Genomic DNA, 17,427 nt, shown 5'->3' with positions numbered 1-17,427 from the left:
TTGTTTCAGATTACTTCAGTTAAAAGCTCAGCGTTTTACATCAAGTCTGAACACAATTGGGAAATTGCCGTTCATAAACTGACTGGACTTGGCCAAGCCAATATTTGACTCTCTGTCTGTCAGTAAAATCGGAAAAACCTAATACTTTACAACAGTGCTGGGAAAACTTATGCATTGAGTGTTAAAGTACCGGGGACTTAACATTTAACAGAAGTTAACTGTTGTTTCTATTGAAATTTTGGTTTTCTTTCTTCCCATGCTCAAGTCATAAATATTTATTGAGCACTCACCAACAAGTACCAGAGAAACAGCCATGAATAACAGAAGCATTATCCATGTGTTTTATGAGCTTTCCTTGAGTCCCTCATTAGAAGCATCCTAAACTAAAAATCTATTAATTGAGTAACTCCTTGGGCAGATATACGTACACACACAATGAAAGAATTATTGCCTTATTAATGAAGAATTCCTCTAGTTCAGTGGTTCTCAACCTTCCTAATGCCGTGACTCTTTAATACAGTTCCTCATGTTGTGGTGACCCCCAACCATAAAATTATTTTTGTTGCTACTTTATAAGTTTAATTTTGCTCTGTTATGAATCATATGCAGGAGACCCCCAAAGGGGTCATGACCCACAGGTTGAGAACTGCTGCTCTAGTTTATGATTTATTTCTAGAAAAGAACTCTTCTAGCTGCCTCATTAATTCTATCCTTCTTGCCAATTCCCCAGCCTACTCACAAATATGATTTCTGGCATAAAATGTTTTGGGAAAACCATCACCACTGTACAAGGATTTAGTTCCATCATCTCCTACTCTGTGCTTTCCCTCGATTCTTTCTTGTTCCATGTTCTGTTCTAACATCTCAGGAAGACCACCTCAATTGTCAAATTCTTGATCTAGCCTTTCTACAGCTACTGAAGAATCTACTGTAGCCAGATAGCACTGGGGAGGGGATTTGGGGTAGTTCTCTTAAAGACATAAAGCAGGGTGAACATGGATTGATTAATATCTATCTTTTGTCAAACTGTAGTTAGAAAAAAAGTGATCGGGTGGTATTTCATATTCTGGGAACCACCGTCCTGTGAGACTCCAATGTTTTGTTAATTCTTCTCTTTCTGAGAGCCTAGGTCATGTTGCTATTCTATTAGGCTTAGAGTATCCTGCAACCTAAGCCTTAGGATCTTGGAGACATGAATATGACTATTTTGTTGGATTCTCTGCCATGATTCATTTCAGATCTTTTACCAAAGCCCATTAGACTAGGTCAAACAGAGTTTACTTTTAAAAATCAACCAGCTGTCAAACAACATTTCTCGGGGATGTAATGCAGACTGTAAAATTACCTCCACTTAACAGAGATAATTTGTCTGTAATTCTATATGTCTTGTTTTCTTATCCAACTCTTACCCTGTATGATCAGGAAGACTGGTCTTTCTTTCCAGTTTCTCCCCCCATCCCCCTCCTGCAAATGTAGCTATTTCTCTGTCTTCTTTACCTTACATTCTCTAGGTGGAATCTTCTATACCACAAGGTTGGCTCTCAAATTTTCATCTTAAGCACAGGGATTTTTCCTGATTCTCAGTCCCATATATCTTTCTGATTATTCAAACTGGCTTTGGAAATTCCATCAGCATCTGAAACTTAACTATGTCCAAAACTAAACAAATTATCTCCCTAATTTATACCCCAAATCTGTCCTGCTCCCTAGATTTCCCTTCTTTCTTAATGTTATTACCTAAGCCATCCTTTTCCCATCTTCCCTTTCTCTCAACAAGTCCTGTTGTTTAATCTATTTCCTGGACTGTCTTGAATCAATCTTCTCCCTCCATCTGGGTCCTTTCATCCTTTTGGTATCCGTCACCTGTACTAGAGCTGAGAAACCTGTTTCTAAAACATAAATTTGATTATTCTTAAAGATATCATTTTCCTTTCCATCCATGTAGGACAAATTTGGTAAATTTAAAACACTGAAAGATAGATGAGGCTTTTTGTGAACTAATCTTTAATTAACCTGAGTCTCATCAATTGTTGATTCTCTTCCTGTGCTTTCCACTTCTACTGTGCTCAAAGACTGATCATGTGTTTGCTTTTATACTTTGCATCTGGCATTCCTTCTCTCTTTTCCCTATTCTATACCTCCCTAAAATCTTACTTTTCAAGATTCTCCTCAATAGTCACCTCTAAGAAATTTCCCCTAACATTTCTCCTTCCCTGCCATGTTGGTTTCATCATCTCTTATCATAGGACAGAGCACATTGCTTTGTGGTTGGCTGTTGACTTGTTAGATTTCAACTCAGTTTTTGAAGGTAAGGGCTAGCCTTAATTTTGTAGTCATAGCCTAGCACAACATTTGACATATCATAAATTACACCACCATAATTATGTGATTCTGCCACTCTTAATTCAATCTTCACACAAAAAGCTTAAGGGGTCATCTTATTTTTTTACATGATGTTTTTAAAACAACTGAGGCTTAAAAATATTGGAAGCTCACTTTTATAGGTAATATACATCATAATTGAGATATCTTTTGGAGCTAGTGTGTCTATTCCATTCCACATTGAAAAAAATGTAGGGTATATACATGTATATATATATATAAAGAAATAGTATATAGGACTAAGTTATGCCTATTTTGTTTATTCAGATTAAAATTTCCTGCCAAAAGCCAGACAATCCATCTTTAACTTGGTTTTCATTTTAAATTTAGTGAGAACTTTGGAAGAGAAGCTGAATAAAGTGTCAAAGTTAATTGTCACTTCTATAAATGATATTTCTTTAAAATATGTTTAGACTTTGGAAAGAACAGGCATTTTCCCTCCCCTTTGCCCCTGCAAATTATGTGACTGGCCATAATGGAACATGCTGTATAATTGTGTACTGAAATGTCTTATTTCCCCTTTCCTTTCTTTTGTTCCTGTTGGCCTATATTAGGGTTTAGTAAGCTTGCTGCCCTGTGTTTAGGGTCGATTGCAACCAGTATTTCCTCAAACCAAATTCTGCTTTTATAACTCATTGATCTCTTTAGATTCTCCAGAAACACTTCAAGGAAAGCTAATTTATTTTTCTTTTACTATTAGAGTTGGTATTTAAGTGAGCTACCGAAAACAGTGGTTATACAACAACAAATTAAATGCCCTTGATTGTCTTGTCTTTTTATGTTCTTTCAGAATTCACAAAACTATGAAGTGAGCAAATCTGCAAGCATGCTAGTTTACATATTGACAAAGCACTTTATTGTCCTAATTGGTTTAGCTAGAGTAATGGTTCTCGTTCAAGGGCAAACTGCCTAAAATAAAGGCCACCAGTTCAGATGGATGCCTGAGAGTAGCCCTTACTACACCCTTACTTTCTTGTGGATCCCCTTTTTGGAATCCACTTACTGAAGTCCTTTGATTCCTTCATTATCAAGTTAAGAAACTCTTTTTCATTTCAAAATATATTTATAAAATAATTTTATGCATGTCCTATAGTAGGTATTAGAAGATACTAGTTAAAGAAGAATGTATAAAGAAATCACCAATATTTTGCAGTCCCAATAGATTATAGTTAGTTGTAGCAGTTGTTTTCTTCCAAAAAATGTAATTTTCTTGACAGCAAAGTATCTTTTTTTGTTGACAATAAGAGTATAGTGTTTGTAGCTTCTGTTCAGTTGTTGGTTGAATGAATGAATTGAACCATGTAGGATTGAATACTTATTAATACCATCTGTCATTTCTGTTTATAGGTATTACCATTTAAAGAAACTTTCTTGCCAACAAATCTATGATAAAAAATATAAGTAACAGAGGAAGTCCTAACCGTTATTTGTCAAGTGACAAGCTTTTAATGTCAGAATGGCTCACCTAAAGCGACTAGTGAAATTACATATTAAAAGACATTACCATAAAACGTTCTGGAAGCTTGGTGCAGTTATTTTTTTCTTTATAGTAGTTTTGATTTTAATGCAAAGAGAAGTAAGTGTTCAATATTCCAAAGAGGAATCAAGGATGGAAAAAAACATGAAAAACAAAAACAAGGTGCTTGATTTAATGCTAGAAGCTGTAAACAATATTAAAGATGCAATGCCCAAAATGCAAATAGGAGCACCTGTCAGGCAAAACATTGATGCTCCTGAGAGACCCTGTTTGCAAGGATACTATACAGCAGCTGAATTGAAGCCTGTGCTTGACCGCCCACCTCAGGACTCCAACGCACCTGGTGCTTCTGGTAAAGGATTCAAGACAAACAACTTAAGTGTTGAAGAACAAAAGGAAAAAGAACGTGGGGAAGCAAAACACTGTTTTAATGCTTTTGCAAGTGACAGGATTTCTTTACACCGAGATCTTGGACCAGACACTCGACCTCCTGAGTATGTTGAAGAATAATCATTGTTTACTATTTATCAACAAGGTTTGCAGGGGAGAAGCATTAGCTAAAGACCTTGCTTGTTCCTTATCCACTTTAGGCAGAAAATCAGCAAACACTGTTTACTTAATCCATTATATTTTTTGCAGTTAGTTGTACCTATTTATGTTTAGTGAGGCAGGACAGATATAAAAAGTCATTAACTTGGAAATTATAAAACTAAATTCTAGATCTGACTTCTATCTACAAAAAAGTCCTTTATTTCCACATGTTCTAGTTTTCTCATCTGTTGAGGAGCAAATGTCGGGCAGTTGTTATAGGAAATGCAGGAGGTGGGGAGTTGTTTTCACTGCTCTGTGTACTGCTATAAAATAGAAATGTTTGAAAAGGCACCATTTTCAAACATTTAGAGCTATTGAATAATAGTTTAGGGATTTATAAACTAAGTCATAGGCTTTGTGGTTACTTGGCGTGCCTAATTATATTTCAGGATGCCCTGTGTTCTGTAAGTATTCTTTTAGGGGAAAATGTTATTACAGTTACTATTTCAACTATGCTTCTTTCTCTAGAATTTGTTGATTAAGTTCTCCTATCTGTAGATTATATATATATATCCCTTTGACGACTGAGAGGCCAACATGCCTTTTCGGTTATGAGTCACTTGGTTTACATGTTTGAAGTATACAGCATTTTTGTTTAATATTTCCCTCTCAGGTTTTAATATGCTGTCTCTTTGTTCTTAGTTAACCACTTTTTAAAAAAAAAAAATCTCTGAAGTAAAGTTTGAATGCTGTATTTGAACTGATATGTCTAAAATGAATTCCAGCATCTTCAAGCCATCAGTAGATTTTTGAGAGATAAGATAGGCAAACTGTAAGCAAAAAATGTCTATGTGTTTGGCTTTCAGGTTATTTCAGAATTAGAGTTGGTAGCAAACCTGAAGAAAGGAATTTTGTAGACCTTGGTCTATTATTTCCCTTGGGTCTTTCTAGGTTTATGATTATAAATATCTCATCCAACTATTGTAAGTCTCTTAATGTTGAAATTGTATGTTAGATTTCTGCCACACTATTTTAATCTCTGTTATCCAATTTTAAGTTGCTCATTATTTATAAGTGAATGTGTAAAGAAACAAACCTCTATAAAATATTCTGTTAGAATACAGCATTGTACCTCACTGATTTTGAGAGATCTTGACTGAAAAGCAATTCACATCAAAAATCAATAAGCATGATTTTTATTCTTTTGATATGACATCAATGTCAGCTAAAGATGAGCCTTTTTTAAAGATAGCATTAAGCTGCAGTAATTTTCATTAATGTTCATTGCTAAATAAAAAACAGCACATTAAGAACATTTTTTGGTTAGGGTTGAAGGTTTAATTTTGACTTACTTTGAATAGGGTTTTTTAGAGATGATGAAGATTTATTATTTACTTTTAATTTAACCCATATCAGCTAACAAGGAACACCTTTTCTGAAGAATTGCCGATCTTTCCCATACTCATTAGAATTATACATCTAGTGTCTCTAAAAGTCAGATAGTCGTGTGACTGATAATTTTAGCATGTTTCTAAATGCTGAATGTTTCAAATGGCTTGATTAGAAATACACAGTCACTTTGGCAAGTTATTGTAATTGCATCATCTTAAATGGCATGTGAAATAATTTTCAAAGCACAAATTTAACATGTCAATTTGAATGGAGTTTATGAAATCATTCTGTCAAATTTCGTTGGTTAATATTAGTAATCAGTTAAGCAAATAAATCCTAGATTAAACGGAGGGAAAACCTTGCAAGATTAAAGTGATAGCATTTTATTAATGTGACTTTTTGTGCAGTTTTATACTTTAAATCTTCAAAACCTTTTTAATTCTTGATTAATATTATATTAATTCACCACATAGCAAATAAAAGTAGGGAAAAAATATTTTAATTCCCAAACTTCACTTTCTCCTCAAAATGCTTATAAGATAACAAATCATAAGGTTCTTCTTTCCCTCTGAACAATAAATACTATATTATGGAGTTTTAAAATAATTTTTACTTACAGTTTATGGTGGCTTTGAAGCATTCATATGTTAAAAATGCAAGCTTGATTGAAGCATATACATGGCGTAGTTTGTGTTTGAGTTTTATTTTTAATTGGTAGTTTATTCAACATTCAATTTAGATTAAACAATCTGTTTTCTTCTACTAGTGAGCAATTAACAATTCACATGTGATTATTTGGTGCTGACTATGCATTTGTATTGCCCTTTGAAATCATGAAGGCATTAGAGAACAAAGCCACTTTTTCTTACTGACCTCTCCTATTTCTACTCTGTTGTTGACACTTTCTTTCGATATTTGACCCCCATTATAATTCACTGCGAATATTCTACCCTAAAGACTTGCTCAAAGTAGTGTCTCAAAGACATTCCTTTTGAGGTCTGGTCGTAGGTAATAGGAGAATATGGGGAGCCTTTTTAGCATCACACAGGGGTTGTGGTTTCCCCATTCCCAGGCCCATTTCTCACAAGTGAATGATTAACTCTCTTATCTTTGGGTTTGAGCAGCACTGCTTCATTGTTTACACACTGTGTTTATGATGTCTTTGGACGATGTGGGAGGATTTTTCTCATCTGTTGTCCAAAACTGGGCAGCCATTTATGGTTTTTAAGTGACCTTACAGACCCAGTTGCTTTATTTGTTTATTTTTTTTCCATAAAAAAAATTTATTTCGCCAGTAAAATATTATTGTCCTATGTGTTATTTCATTTGGGAATTGTCCTCGCCACATCTCTAGTCTCAAAGACTGGAGATTTTATAGACTCACCCATGTTCCACCAGTTTAGTATAAAGATTACTTTCATTGAGTAAGACATTATTATAAAAATGAATTCAAGGCCAGGCACGATGGGTCACCCCTGTAAGTAATTCCAGCAGTCTGAGAGGCTGAGATAGAAAGATTGCTTGAGGGGAGTGTTGCTTGAGGCTAGAAGTTTAAGACCTGCATGAGCAAGAGTGAGACTTGGTCTCTACAAAAAAATAGAAAAATTAGTCAGGCATGGTGGCAGGTACTTAATAGTCTCAGCTTCTCACTCAGGAGGCTGAGGCAGGAGGGTCACTTGAGCCCAGTAGTTTGGAGATTTTGCAGTGAGCTATGGTCACACCACTGCACTCTAGCTAGCAGACAGAGTGAGACTGTTTAAAAATCAAAAACAAAAAAAGAAAGAAAATTCAAGATCAATTTATAACCAATGTTTTTATTTGATATGGAGGGATAAGGATAGTTACATGTATCACTAGTTAGCCTAGAATACGTAGAGTCTCTCTCTGTCACCAATAAATGTTTCAAATGGTGACAGAAAAACACTTCTAATGTGGTTTTAAGTCTTTATTTACATTTCTAAATATATTTTTCTAAATGGAAAATTTTAAATGCCAGGTCTTATTATCCAATGGATCAGATTTTTGGAATAAACTCTTTAATACAGATCATAGCAAATGGTAGTTTTTGCTGAAAAAGTATCACATGTAAGAAGGTGCTGGGGTAAAACTGTTTTTTTCCACTTTGGCTCCATATGTAGATTACATAAATTGAGTAAATAAACTTGGAAAATACTTAGAAAACATGCATTACCTACTTAGGAAAGTATTTAAGATAATCTCTACAAAAAAATGAGCATTCCATTTTTAAAGTTGCAAGTAAGAAAAATATATGATTTCGGTAAGAAAAAAGAAAAATTTGTGTTTTATTAGAGAAATAACAAAGATTTATCATTTTTATACCTTGTCTCCTGTTTTCATTATCCACAATACTATTTGTATTTAAAATTATATTGTTGAGAAATTTTACAATAACACCTAACCCTTGACATGTTGTAATCTCTATCAGTGGACATGATCTCTGGGTGAGTGATCTGCTTGTAGAAAATTCATTTATCTTTGCGTAGTGTTATCTTACGTAGAAACTGTTAATATTTGCTACAAATTTTTGGAGATAAAGCTTATATAATGATAGTCTTAGCAGTGGTATAGCTGTGAAATAATATAATTCATAATTTTTCTAATTTTTTCACTTCTTCTAGATGTATTGAACAAAAATTTAAGCGCTGCCCTCCCCTGCCTACCACCAGTGTCATAATAGTTTTTCATAATGAAGCGTGGTCCACCCTGCTTAGAACTGTCCACAGCGTGCTTTATTCTTCACCTGCAATACTGCTGAAGGAAATCATTTTGGTGGATGATGCTAGTGTAGATGGTAAGAAAGCACATCTAAATTAGATTGTTTTCTAAATAAATCCATATGATGGTGTCTAAAGTCTATTTGGTCATAGTATGCTGTCTGTATTTCATCTCAGAGCTTGAATTTAATAGTTTGGATGCATGTAAACTATTAATAGTTTGGATGAATGAAATTAGAATCCAAATATCCAAATCCTTTGGAGTACAGAAACGTTATTTATTATTCATAGCAATATAGTCCTCCATATGAGACTCTCATGGTAAGGCTTAGTGCCTAAGAGCACAGACTGGATCCTTGAGTTGGGCTAACTTGATTTGAATCCTAGCTCTTGCCCTAACCAGCTATGTAACTTGGGCAAATTACTTAAGGTTTGGTTTCTTTGTAGGTAAAATGGGAATCATTATATTTTATCAAATTTATTATGACATATGTCACAAGCTTATAAACCACACAAAGGAAGCAAACCATCACTAATTAAACTCAACATGACATTGATTATAAGAAGTATCCAATTTTGTAGCTTAGACTAGATGAAATACAGAAATAGTATATACTGCAAATATTGTTATAAAAATGAGCTAATATAAATAAATATATCAATTAATAATAAATAAGAGTCACCACATTCTGTTTTATTTTGGCTTTTTAAAATATGTACTATTATTTATAAAGTTAGGCAGATTCTTTATTACATTTCTTCCTAAAATTAGAAAGGTACTAAATTACATCATTTAAATTGGAATCATAAGTCTAATCTAACAAATGGTCTAATTTGTGAAATTTTAAAACATTACAAGTATTTTGAACACTGAACAGATATATATTATTTCAATGGTTACAAAATTTATTCCTGAATGAATTTAGGTTCTTCAAGAACCTAATTTTAAAGGTCATATCTAATCTCTAGTTCTAATTGGTTGATCCCTCATCGGTAAAATGACAATAATACTCTTTCATTAAATCTACAGCATTACCTATTGTAACATATAGCATTACTTTATGTACCTAAGAAAGGAAAAAAGCACTTCTTATTAGGTGACAGTTGTATCAATGATAAGATGTATCCAGATGCCAGAAATAATAATAAATGAATAAAACATGAAATTATTAATCTGACTTATTACATAATGATTATATATAATCATATAACTCTAGACATTTCCATGGTTTTAAAATTAAACATCCTGAGTGATTTAGGGTTCTGTTCTCTCAGATTAATACCTAGGTGGAATGTGTTTCCTTATCAAACCTCTCCTCTCAATCAGGAGGTGTTATAATTCAAGTGCCCTGATCTCTGATTTGAATCTCGGCCCTGGTTACTTCAGAACTCGTTGGCAATCAGCTGGTTTATTTGTTGCTTGATCAGTTCTGAATTTTTTCTTATTCTTTCTGTGTAGCTGGACTGCAGTCCATGGAGTTTTAGGTGATATCTGGTTAAGTTCTGCATACCTCTTACGTGTTTTACCTTTAAAAAAAATCTTTTCCTCCTTCTTTAGTTTCTTAAAACTTTCCTTTCAGATGATTTTTATTTTGTTAGATTTCCAAGTAGTGAGATAATGGGACATTGTGTGCTTGCTTCTAGTAAACTTGCAGTTCAAGGTACCATCTTTATTTAATTGGACAAACAAAATTTTGGAATTGAAAGAACTCAGACTGAAAAGTGATAACCAATTATAGAAATCTCCCTGTTTCAACCATTTTAATGTTTTCCTTTTCTTTCCTAACCACTGTCTGAATAAACATAATGTTTTCTAGTATCCATGTCAGATTTTTACCTAACGTTGTTATGCATCTGTTTCTTTGACCTTAAATCCATTTTTAAGGACAGCAATAAACTAGATAGATGCAATTTACTTAAACATCCATCTTTTTGTCAGCCTGTAGTGTTACTGTGAGTTATACCGCTGTGAATATGTTTGGGTTCGTGTCATTTTCCTTCTTTTAAATTACACCTTTCAGTAAGTTATAAGAAGCAAGACTATTTGGTCAAACGATTTGAATATTTTTATAATTCTGAAATTTGAATAATTTTATAAATCTATCATAGTGATCAATGATAGGTTTAGAATTTTTCTAAACTTCTTTGCATACTGGTAGAGCTTGTCTTACTGAATCTGTAAGAGCTATCTGATGCGTACCCACTGTGGAAAATGTGTCCCTCACTGCTGTGATTCCAACATGCTTGGGGAAAGGCAGCCTAAATCATGGATAACCAAGTGACAATGAAATAGTTAAATCTCAGTGGTGACAAAAGACAGCATTTAGGAGCAGCGGCCATGTGGTATGCCCTGTCTTAAATTATACAGTAATCTTTTATCTTGTGCTCCTACCAGTTATTTGTTATGAAAGTCCTAATATTCTCATTTTATAAAGAAACCGAGGAACCAAAAAGGCAAAGTAACATGCCCCAGCTAAAAGTGATGGTGTCGTATGTTGAACCCAGGATATCTGATTTGACATACCTATATGTTCTTAAGCTCCCCAAAGAGGGATGTATGAGGAAGCTAAATTTAGTGGACGGATAAAAATTGACAGGAAGTTCAGAAGTTGGGGGTAAATAAAAAATTTCTTAACAAATTCAGATAGTGAGAGAGTTTGTTGTAAAGGACCTATAATAACTTTATTGTTAAAAAATCAACTCCCATTCAGAACCCTGTAATTTTACAAGTCTCTTAAAGCAAGCCATATAGATGATTGTATTGCTCAGACAAATTGCAATCCTGCTTGTCTTTCAGAGAATTATTTCTAAGATACTTAAGAAGTGCTATCTATAAGATAACAGTGTTTAGATGTTTATTTTTCCACAAAGGTTGTTCCTAGACTTTCACCCCCTTTATGAATGTTTAGCTTTAAATAAGCAACTCCCTTATCTGCTCCCCTGAAGGACTGAAAAAACCGGAGCTGTCACAGATAGTCATCTGCATGTGCTTCTACAACCTGGCAGAAGCGAACATTTACCCTGAACAGTCACTGCCTTTTCAACATTCCCAGATCTTTCTGACGTTGCGCTATAGGCCCAAGAAGAGAACTGTACTGTATATTCAATGAGGAATCAAGAATTTTATGGTGAAAAATCAGGCTTAAGAAGTTGTCTGAACAAATGAACAATTGACTGATTTGATTAATTTTCTTCAGTTGTTAATCTCAACTTTTGCATATTGTGTATGTCATCCAAATTGGATATTGAATATTTTAAATTACAGTCCCGTTACAAAAATATGTCTGTTTTTAACCTTATTCTTGATTTACAGGCTCCCTTTTACTTTCATATTTTTACTGGAAAAAAATCTGTCAGGGGACTCCAAAGCTTTCGAAAATTTTCTGCTGACTCTTTGTAGAAATATTCCCAGACTCGGGTAGCTCAGGACTTTCCTACATGTTTTTTTCTTAACATTTCTTTTTTTTTGTCTTAAATTATTTTGATCAGAGAATCCTTTTGATAATTGGCATTTTTCTTTAAGATTTCCAGACTTAAATACTACATCTTAAAAGTTGAATCTATTTTTGGTCAAATTCCATTTCCTTTACTCCTGTCACCAGTCTTCTTAACTGCTGGAATGCACTCCGTTGGACATCTCTCCCTCCCTCCCAGGCCTACTTATTGATAAGAAGTACACAGGATAAGTATGTGTTATGATGTAAATGTGCTAGAATAGTTATCACCTGCTGTGTAACCTTTTGTCCCAGAAGAGAGTAAAAGAAGGGAAGGAATAAAAATTAAACAAAATTCTTCTTCATACCAAACAACATGTCCGAGTAACCTTTAAGATTATAGGTGCTGAAGGATCGTTGCTCTGTGTGTGGTTTATTAGCTATCATGCAGTATATGTGAAAATAAATTTGGAAAGAACTAATCCAGATTTTTTTTTCTCTTACAGAATACTTACATGATAAGCTAGAGAAATACATAAAACAATTTTCTATAGTAAAAATAGTCAGACAAAAGGAAAGAAAGGGTCTGATCACTGCCCGGTTGCTAGGAGCAACAGTAGCAACAGCTGAAACGCTCACGTTTTTAGACGCTCACTGTAAGTATGTACCCGTGGACCTAGTTGTAATGTTTTCCCTCCCCTGCCCAATTTGAGACGTAAAGAAGTTTCCCCCCTTTTTAACAGCACTTTCACCTGGTAATTACAGCACTGACAGCCCAAGCAGTTAACATCTATGCAAATGAACTTCTTTTCACTTTACAGAGTTCTTACCTCCTTGGTGTTGAAGTCTCCTCAAATTTAATGTTTTGTTGTTGTTGTTTCTTTTTTGAGACGGAGATTCGCTCTGTCTTCCTGGATAGAGTCTGTTGACTGGCTTCCCCATCAAGTTATCTCTGCCTGGAATTCTTTTTTTCTTTCTTTCTTTCCAGATGTTCATTCTGTTAAAAAAAAAAGTTTTTTCCTCGTCATTCTTATTTCTATACTTTAATGTGAGTGAAAGTTTATTTATTTAGGTATAATTAAACCTTTCATTAAATTTTGTCCTAGTACCACTATTTTTATTTATTTATTTATTTATTGAGGAGTCTCCTGGGCTTAAGCAACCGTCTTACCTCAGCCTCCCTAGTAGCTGGAACGAGAAGCTGGCCACAAAGCCCAGCTAGTTGATTTTTTTTTTTTTTTTTTTTTTTTTGAGACAAGGTCTTGCTTTTGCTCAGGCCGTTCTTACTCTCCTGAGTTCAAGCCATCCATCCCCCTAGGCCTGCCAGAGTGCTCGGATTACAAGTACAAGCCACCATGTCTGGTGACTGCTTTTAATTTCTCTTCCCCCAAATTTGTGGACTGCTTTTTATGCCAAGTTAGCCATGCCCCTCCCAATAGCTTCTGGTATCTCTTCTACCAATATTGGCAATTTTTATTTGTTTTTTGTTGCTGTGGGTTTTTCCTTTGTACTTGAATTTTTTTCAGTGTCCATGTTTTTTTTAAGTATTTGTAAAGTGCTTTTAGGGTTAATGTATAATGTACTTACTAAGTATTACTAAAATGTTACTTCACCTGTAAGTTTTGTGGGTTTAATACTCTTTGTATGAGTGTCTCCTTTTGAATCGGCCAGCCCTTAGGTTATATTTAACACAACTGGTTTTGAGCACATGCTAAGTGTTACTGAATGGCTTTTGGATTTGCTTGCGTTGTTAACTTCTAGCTCTCTCTTAGCCCCAGGCAATTAGAAAATGAGAGCTGTCTAAACGTAATCCAAGAGAGGTGTTTTACAGAGGAAAATGCCATTCTCTAATATTCTTTCTCCTTGTCCAAAATTATAGTCAGATCAGACTGAGCATGCTTCTGCTTCAGCTGAATGTGTCTGATGCCAAATTCCACTTAGTAGGGAGCCCAGAATAGGTGTCTGCACCATCTGAACTCACCATGTGTTAGGTGAGACAGCCTGGCCTGTGGCCAGGGCCCAGATCTGTCCTGGGACTCCTTGGCCTTCACTTTTCCTAAGGTCTGGAACAGATCTGAATGGTCTTTCTTCACCAAATGCTAAAATCAGAGAAATGAAGATTTCAGTTACTGAACCTTACTCAGGGGGAGACAAGATTAAATAAGCAGTTTTAGGGCGAGGCGATATGGAATAGTAATAAGTTGTATTTGATTCATTGCTCATTTTAAAGGGAAATACATCATCTACACCTTAAATACCAGTATCATTTTGCAGTTTTTCTAGGAGAAGCAAAAATCATCATATATAGGATAATTTTCCTAACTCTGCTGAATTTCATTTTATCTTTTTCATCCTACCTTCATCTAATCACAAGAAACATTTAAGAAGTTTCCCCTCTGGCTGGGCACAGTGGTTCATGCCTATAATCCTAGCACTCTGCAAGGCTGAGGCGGGTGAATTGCCTGAGCACACAGTTAGAGACCAGTCCAAGAAAGAGCGAGACCCCATCTCTAAAAGTAGCTAGGTGTTGTGGTAGGTGCCTGTATTCCCAGCTACTTCGGAGACTGAGGCAAGAGAATGGCTTGAGCCCAAGAGTTTGAGGTTGCTGTGAGCTGTGATGCCACAACACTCTACCAAGGATGACAAAATGAGATTCTGTCTCCAAAAAAAAAAAAAAAAAAACCTCCTCTCTGGAGATCTGTTGTGCTAATAGCATGATGATTATAGTTAATAGTAGTGTGTCCACTTGAAAATTGCTAAGAGTAGATCTCAGATGTTCTCACCACACATGCACAAAGATAAACATAGCAGTGATGGGTTATATACTTTTAAGGCAACATCTCATTCTGCTGCCTGGGTAGAGTGCTATGGCATCATCATAGCTCATAGCAACCGCAAACACCTGAACTCAACTGGTCATGTTGCCTCAGCCTCCCAACCAGCTGGGAGTAAAGGCACCCACCACAACACACGGCTTGTTTTTCTCTTTTTTGTAGACTCTGGGTCTTGCTCTTGCTCATACTGGTCTGGAACTCCTCAGCTCAAGCAATCCACCTGCCTTGGCCTCCCAAAGTGCCAGGATTACTGGCATGAGCCACCATGCCCAGATGAATATGTTAGTTTGGTCATTATAACCAGTTCACAATCTATGAGTAAAACTGTGCTGCATACCATAAATATGCACAATTTTTGTCTATGATACCTCAAGCCGGAAAAAAGAATGCCCCCTAAATGTTCAAAACGTAAATGACTTTGTTATTCTCTTTTCTCTGTAAACCTTCACTCAAACATAAAATAAAAGATTTTTGGTGTTTCTGTTTCTCTAGGCGAGTGTTTCTATGGTTGGCTAGAACCTTTGTTGGCCAGAATAGCTGAGAACTACACTGCCGTTGTGAGTCCAGATATTGCATCTATAGATCTGAATACATTTGAGTTCAATAAACCTTCTCCTTACGGAGGCAACCATAACCGTGGGAACTTTGACTGGAGTCTTTCATTTGGCTGGGAATCACTTCCTGATCAAGAGAAGCAAAGAAGGAAAGATGAAACCTACCCAATTAAGTAAGACGAGTTCGCTCGAAGTTTTACATTTACACCATATACTACACATTGAATATGGATGCACTTTTTGCTTTTACAGAAATTGCCTCTGAGGTAATTCATATTAACAAAATTAAAAAACATATAATCTACAAAGAATAGAAAAGTTATTTATTGGGCGGCATCTGTGGCTCAGTGAGTAGGGTGTTGGCCCCATATACGAAGGGTGACAGGTTTAAACCCGGCCCCGGCCAAACTACAAGAAAAAATAGCCAGGCATTGTGGCGAGTGCCTGTAGTCTCAGCTACTTGGGAGGCTGAGGCAAGAGAATCGCCTAAGCCCAGGAGTTGGAAGTTGCTGTCAGCTGTGACTCCATAGCACTCTACTGAGGGCGATAAAGTGAAACTCTGTCTCTAAAAAAAAAAAAAGAGAGAAAAGTTATTTATTTATGCCCTTTACAAGATGTTGCCGAGTAAGAAGTAGAATCCAGTGAGCTCTTATGTCTTCCTCATAAATCATTCCTTAAGAATCTTAAAGCAAGGCTAGAAGACAATATTCAATATTTAATTTTGCTTAGCGGGGAGAGGACAGTTTCCCTCCAAATACTTGACTTTGAAGATAGCATTTTACAATTAATCTACATAAAAGCTTTGAAATTGTGATATGACTTCAATATGTGAAATTGATGTAGTTCTTAAAATGTGCTATTTTGTTTTAAGTTTTTATAATAAGGTTTGACAATGGATTATTTTTCAGAACACCCACTTTTGCAGGAGGCCTTTTTTCCATATCAAAAAAATATTTTGAGTATATTGGAAGTTACGATGACGAAATGGAAATCTGGGGAGGTGAAAATATAGAAATGTCTTTCAGAGTAAGTTTTTGGCGATTAAATGTAGTGCACGTGTTAAACAATGAAATATATTTGTACACATGTCTTTCAGAGTAAGATTTTAGAGATTAAATGTAGCACACGTGTTAATGAAATATATAGTGTTCCAATTAGCTGGCATAGCTTATTATAGATGTGTGCAGTCTTTTTGTGCTTTCTAAAATTTAATTGCTAGAAATTTTGGAATAAGAATATTTCCTTTTAACATGTAACTTAATGTATTTATTCATTGTTGCCAATATAACAAGAGGAATCAGTTAAACTCCTGTGTCCAGGCAGTCATGCCAATTAATGCAGTAGTAGCTACTGAATACCAGCCAAGATAAATATTATTAAATCTAGTGCTTCAGGAAATGAGTTGATTTTCAAGAGAGTCAGAATGGAAAAACATTTATATATAATTTTAAAGGACACTGGACTTGACTGTTTAGATTAAATGAACTGTTTTCCCCATATACATGGTAAAAATTAACATAAAAAAAACAAAATAAAGTTTTGCTTTGGATAGTCTTCACATGTATCTAAATTATTTGATTTCATTTTCTGCAATCACTTATTCATTTTTCACCTCTCAGGCTGAAAGGTAGTGGAAAAAGAACTAAACTAGGGGTTAGAAGATTTTAAGTTTTGGCTCTGGCTCCATCACATAACAGTGATGATTTGAGCCAAGTTTGTATGGCTTATGGCCAGGGGTCTTGTTTTATTCATTTCAAAATGTCCAACCCTTAGCACATGTTGACTCTCAAGCATAGTTTGTTGAATTGATCACATCACTGAGATTTCTCATTTGTTCAAAAAAGAAAAGGAGAAAAAGAGAATGCGATCACTTGCCCTAATATTAGAATGTTCATCATGAATTTTTTTCAGTGTTTTTACATGTGATTATTTTAAGATATTTAAATAAAAAAGTATTTTTCCTTTTATTTAGTGTTCGTGCAAATAAAACTTTTGTAAATAGTCATGAAGTTTTTATCATTATTGTCACAAATGTAATAGACTGGTAATATGGCTTTCTGGAATTCTTTTCTTTTTTTTTTTTTTTTT

At 34.9% G+C, this 17,427-nt stretch overlaps 1 protein-coding gene across 1 annotated transcript in view; it reads left to right on the top strand.

Annotated features, from left to right (window-relative positions):
- GALNT3 (polypeptide N-acetylgalactosaminyltransferase 3) overlaps positions 1-17,427 on the top strand; it is a 48,045-nt gene that overhangs the window by 20,809 nt on the left and 9,809 nt on the right. The window contains exons 2-6 of the mRNA XM_003795148.1: positions 3,730-4,353; positions 8,422-8,594; positions 12,458-12,607; positions 15,278-15,512; positions 16,248-16,365. Of these exons, the coding sequence (XP_003795196.1) occupies positions 3,839-4,353; positions 8,422-8,594; positions 12,458-12,607; positions 15,278-15,512; positions 16,248-16,365 (1,191 nt within the window). The 5' untranslated portion in view covers positions 3,730-3,838. The remainder of the gene's footprint in view (positions 1-3,729; positions 4,354-8,421; positions 8,595-12,457; positions 12,608-15,277; positions 15,513-16,247; positions 16,366-17,427) is intronic.

Source organism: Otolemur garnettii, unplaced genomic scaffold (assembly GCF_000181295.1).
Source record: "Otolemur garnettii isolate 467f Iridium unplaced genomic scaffold, OtoGar3 scaffold00090, whole genome shotgun sequence".
NCBI lineage: Eukaryota > Metazoa > Chordata > Mammalia > Primates > Galagidae > Otolemur > Otolemur garnettii.
This window is presented reverse-complemented; position numbering and strand designations above follow the sequence as displayed.